At 32.1% G+C, this 6000-nt stretch overlaps 1 protein-coding gene across 4 annotated transcripts in view; it reads right to left on the bottom strand.

The window, feature by feature from the left end:
• The window catches only part of LOC105327506 (inositol 1,4,5-trisphosphate receptor type 3), a 97277-nt gene extending 95690 nt beyond the window's left edge, over positions 1 to 1587 (bottom strand). For 3 of the 4 annotated variants that reach the window (XM_066067906.1, XM_066067904.1, XM_066067905.1), the window contains exon 1: positions 1307 to 1586. In XM_066067906.1, coding sequence (XP_065923978.1) covers positions 1307 to 1389 — 83 coding nt within the window. In that variant the 5' untranslated portion in view covers positions 1390 to 1586. Of the gene's footprint in view, positions 1 to 1306 lie in introns of all 4 variants that reach the window. The other variant, XM_066067903.1, reaches the window with a different exon arrangement.
• Positions 1588 to 6000: the final 4413 nt, after the last annotated feature.

Consider the following 6000-nt stretch of genomic DNA (forward strand, 5'->3'; position numbering starts at 1 on the left):
TTCTTAAAAAAATATTAGGGAATTGTTCATTGAATGTTAACTCATGAATACTTTTGAAATTAATCGGATGGTAATTAATTGAAATGTATCAACGACTTGAGGTTGGTGCACCCTCGCTCTACGTACATGTATAATAATGTACCTTAATATAACTTCCTTTTGCATTCATAATTCTCTAAACGCAATTAACCACCCCCCCCCCCCCCCAAAAAAAAATAAAAAAATAAATGAAACCCCAAAATTAATTAATATACAAAAATGTCTACCAATTCAAGGTTTTTCAAAATTTTACAATTCCAATATACGGTTTTCAGAACTCCCTGATATGGAATCGCCCATACCATCACCCACTCCCCAAGCCCCCCCCCCCCCCCCCCCGCTACATGTACTTTAGCTTACACTAATTCACGATTTGTGTTACTCTGATTCCGTTCGCTATGACAAGTATCTTACATGTATGTATATGTGTGTGCTTCTAAAAAAGAAGAATGGGCAAGCATTGGATTCAACTATTGCGCTTAATCTTCCCTCGACCAAGGTTTGGTAAAATATACACGTATTTGGGTAGTATACACATGCATTAACAATGGTTAACGAAAAAACTGATTAGTGTTGTTTTCTTTGTATTTTTTTATATCAAAAATTGAGGTGAATTGAGGAACTGGGATTGCATCTATTAGTCACATGTATGCAAATAAGTTGTCCCGAACTCTCTCTCTCTCTCTCTCTCTCTCTCTCTCTCTCTCTCTCTCTCTCTCTCTCTCTCTCTCTCTCTCTCTCTCTCTCTCTCTCTCCATGCAGAGGAATATCGGTCACTCAAATATTCTGTGTTATCACAACTTTAAAGTTTGATCCATTAGAGGCTTTGATTTTCAAACATGATTTTCGAACTGACACGCGGATCCTATATTTCGATCGAATAAATCTAGACAACAGATAAGGAGAGAAGACATATTGCTGTTCAATCACTGCAATTTAAGTATATGTGTGAATAAATTTTCTTCAATTATAATAGAGTGGGTTCAAATATAAGAAATGATAAAGAATTTTAATATCTGAAAAACTGAAAATCAAGTGGGCCTAGAATTGGATATTTTGGAATTTGGAATTGAGTAATTGTTGTAGACTTTTAAAAATTATTTGTTTAATCATGAACATGACAGAGCATGGATACGTATGTCGACCCCCCCCCCCCCCCAAATCTGTCTACGCAACACGACACAATACTTGGTCGTCGTGTTTATATAAGCCTGTAATTATTATCAGGGATTAAGGAATGGGATTAAAATCAAAGAGTATATCTCACCTGGATTGTGTAGAGAAAATAAAACCGAAACTCTCCGCCGAATAAAGACACACCGTGTCTCCGACACTCAGAGTGTCATCCATGGTCACAACAATTAGGTATTATTCCATCCAATCATAATTCAACATGAAATCAAAAAAATTGACCACCGATTTCAGATTTTTTTTTCACGTGTAATCTTTAATGAAGTTTTAGGCGAAGTACATATATATTCCAGCGATACTAGGCTTAGTGCAGCGTCGTCTTTAAATGCCTGACAAGTGCTCGCTATGCAAGACCCCCTCTCTATTATGATCTATTGATTTTACGGGTCATCGATTTTTCGAGTTTTGGGCCAACGAAATAGATATATGAGAAGAAGAAAAAAAATTCGACACGGATAAAAATTTAAAAGTCTATAAATCAATGTACAAATGTGTACACGTCGCCTGGGAGATTGGTATATAACACGTGACCGGAACAAATTTCTGTTCACTCGTTTTTCCCAATAAAGACTGACAAGAAAAACTAAAAACTTTCCTTTTTTATTGTAGTCTTGTTATTACATGTATTAAGATTATTTTACTTGAATAAAGGAAATGCGTGATAATAATTTTTCCAAAGAAATAGGAACTCTACTTTCTTTCATACATGGCTTTGTAAGGAGAGATAACAGTATTTGAAGTGGTTTATTTAATCGTGTATATTAGAACAGTCCATTCATTAGTATGGTTAACAATACAGTGACTGTAGATGGTTAGGCATTCCTTTTAATGAAAGACGCTGTACCCTATGTAATAATAATCAAATAGTTGATGAAATGCATTTTGTGCTACATAGAATATAATGATCTTTTATGTATTAGACAAAAATACTTAGAACCTAGATTTTGTGAAAGATCAAAAATTTTTAAATCTGTGAACTTATGTCTAATTTAGAACTAAAAAAACTCAAAACACTTTGTTTATTTATACGTGAAAGAGGTACATTTATAGCGATTTCGCCAACAATATAGTGCTTTTGCAAACATCGGACATTTTCAATATTATGTATAATATTTAGATAAAATATATTAAAATAAATGCAAATTACACAATTGCTACGTTTTAATTAAAGAGTCTTAATTATCTTACACGACATCATTAAAATATTAAGATTTTGTTAGGGATATATAGGAAAATAGTTACTTTTCAATAAAAAGTTGAAATTTTGACTTTGAAACCCTATAAACCAAAGAAATCCGATTGAAATTATCTTGAAGCACACGTTTACATTGAATTAATTTTGGTTCATTGACAACGTAGTTTTCGTACTGAAAATTAGACAAATATTTCAATTAGTGACCTTTCAAATACTTTTCTAATACAGTCATGTATATATAGCCATTTATATTTAAAAGACATGTTCATGTGAAATTGTTGTGTGAGTGACCTAGCGGTACAATTCAATTCAATTCAATTTATTATCCTTGAGCTTTACAACTCATCGGAATACAAATTATAATACATATAAAATTATATACAAATGTGCAATGTGCAGTAAGTAAGTGGACATATTAAGACAATATAATCATGTACATATCTTGAATCAGTCTGTCCTTTTTGAACATTAATTTGTATATTTTTCTCATTATTAAGGTCTTCCGTTTCCAACGGAAGACCTTATTGTTATTGCTTTGTTTCTTTTTCCCTATTCTTATTATTATGTTTTTTTTCTTCCTAATTTTGTGCACGCGATTTCTCAGAAACGGATCGGCCGATCTCAATGAAAGTTTCAGATATGATAGACATTGGTCTGAACCTGATTAAAAAAAATTTGTGTTGATGACGTCACATCCGTTTTTGAGATATTGAGATTTTTCTAATTTTTATATGGGTATTTTGTCTTCTGTCGTTCTCATAAAGTATAAGAGATATTAAGCTCAAATTTCTACGGTTGGTAAAGGAAAGATTGAAGTTTTGCATGGTTGTTGTTTTGTAAGTTTAGCACTTCTGGCGCCAAAGCTCGCTAGGGCTCGAAAATTGACATTAAAAAAGCGTCGTAAATTTTTGTGCTTTTCTCTCTTTATCTTTTTTCTGGAAAATATTTTATTAAAACATGTAATGTAAAAAAGGCTTATATTTACAATACCTTTCGGCTGATATCAGAAAAAAGGGGCTGGCCCCTAAAATTAGGGACCTAGAAGGCTCTAAAGTCTTTTACCCATAGCTCTTCACCGAGGGATATTTTGTAATAGATTATAGAAGCAAATATGTTTATCTCACAGTTATGTATTCAAGCAATGTAATGATTTTATGATGTGTTACGTAATTAAGGGTTTTTAGGGGCCGAAAGTCAAAAAATTTGATCACCCTTATCTCAGAAAGGAAAAATATTTTGTAATGCAGTATAAAAGAAAAGTTGTTCAAAATGATGTTCTCAACAAATTGCAACCGTCAAAAGTTCGTTGAACAGCCCCTAAAAGGAGATAAGGGACCGGCCCCTAAAACCTTCTTTCTCATCTATCTCCAAAACGGTAACGAATTACTAAACATGTGTTGAACAAAATTTGTTTAGAATTTAATGACCTTTCATTCCATATCAAGAAAAAGGGGCTGGCCCCTAATAAAAGGGGACCAAAGGGCTCTAAAGTCTTTAATCTGTAGCCCTTTACTGAGAAATATTTTGTGAAATGTTATAGAAGCAAATGTGTTTATCTTATAGTTACAAACACTGCACTTGTATATTTTGAAACTGGGAGGCTACCTATGAAAACTATACGATTGTTTAGAATATTCAAATTTTGGTTCAAATTGTTACAAAGTCAGAATTGTATTTTGCAGTCCTGTTATAAAATGCTGTATAATGAGTGTGAATCGTCTTTGGCACCTGCTGAAAATTGGATTACTGTAATTAAGAATAAACTTTTTGAAATAGGTCTAGGACATATATGGTATGAACAGGAGTATATACATTGTGAAACCTATTTTCCTTTAATTAAGCAAAGAATCATTGATCACTTTACTCAACAACTTGTAGAACAGATTAATTCCTCATCTCGATGTTATTTTTACAAGCATATTATTGACCAGTTTTCATTACAATATTATTTAACAAAATCAATACCTTCTAAATATAAGAAACAAATTACAAGAATTAGATTGTCATCTCATAGACTTGCAATTGAAAGTGGACGACACACTAATGTACCAAAAGAAAGACGCTTATGTAAATTTTGTTCAGATATTGAAGATGAATTCCATTTTGTTTTGAAATGTCAGCAGTATAGAGAAATCCGAGTAAAATATATTAAGAAATATTATTGGAAAAAACCTTCTGTATACAAATTTATACAATTATTAAGTGTTCAAAATTTTAAAGAACTGTGTAATTTGGGGAAGTATCTCCATCTAGCTTTCAATATTCATGATAATTAAGAAAAATGTCTCTGGTTTCTTCGCCTGTTAGTAAAATTTTATTTTATATACATTATCAATGAACTTCACATGTTCATGTACCATACCATTATTCCAATATTGCTATATTTATATGTAATAACCTATGCCATAAGATGTATGTCTTGTGCAAATAAAGAATAAAATATAGTTATATATTCAAGCAATGTAATGATTTTATCATGTGTTACGTAATTAAGGGTTTTTAGGGGCCAAAAATTTTCTAAACACTTGCTGACAAAATGTGTTCAGAATTAAATGTCCTTTCATTTGAATCCAAGAAAAGGGGACTTGCCCCTTAAATTAGGGGATCAAAGAGCTCAAAAATCTTTTATCTATAGCCCTATAATGAGAGCCATTTTGTGAAAGGTTATTAAAGCTAGATTAGGTTAAAAAAGCAAGAGAACTTATAAAAAAACAATACAATAAAGCATTAGTACTTCACTCCTTTTCCATAACATATTTGCTGTCAAAAATCAAAGTCGATGATGTCATATTTCATTCTAAAAATCGAACGGAAGACCTCCTCGTTGCTCGCAACGAGATCGTGTCTAGTTTTTTGTTTATAATTATACTCTACCTCTGACATTATATCTACATTTGCGGAGGAGGGGGAGTCAAGTCGGATATGTTATACGTATACAAGTAATTCATTAATTATAGTGACCTGGGAACAATTGTATGTGTAAATACATGTAATATACAAAACGTGTTACTCACAGTAATTTCCTTTGAAAACAAGTATACCTAGTCCATCCGACCTTTAAAGGCATACAAGAAGTTCCTCAATTTTAAATTATTTTTCATTAAAAATTAACTTTTCATTATTGATTTGCCTTTAAACCTGTTAATGCTTAGAAATTCAGGGCACATTACCAGACCATTTTTGGAGTTCAAATATTTTGGATTTTTCCTTACACACGTAACAGCATGCAAAATGCATTTGAATGCATGCTTATGAATAAAGCCATTGTATATTTTTTTCCCATTGAAAGTATATATTGAAAGAAAAATATCATATTACAGATAAAATTATCATATACATTACATATTATATCACATATAATTTCCAATTTTCCATTTATTAGTGGTAGCGAATGCGGCCTTTCAGTTTGTTTTTCTTGCATGCTCATATTGACTTTAATCTTATGAATGTTGCGTGACCGTTCGATTCGGGAAATAAACCGCACGTGTAACTTTGATGGGATGGGGACTTGTTCCCCGAACGGTTACGCGACATTCAGGGGCACATAACAAAGAACCTTAGATCTATAAACTCTA

This window comes from Magallana gigas, chromosome 8 (genome assembly GCF_963853765.1).
Source record: "Magallana gigas chromosome 8, xbMagGiga1.1, whole genome shotgun sequence".
Taxonomy (NCBI): Eukaryota; Metazoa; Mollusca; class Bivalvia; order Ostreida; family Ostreidae; genus Magallana; species Magallana gigas.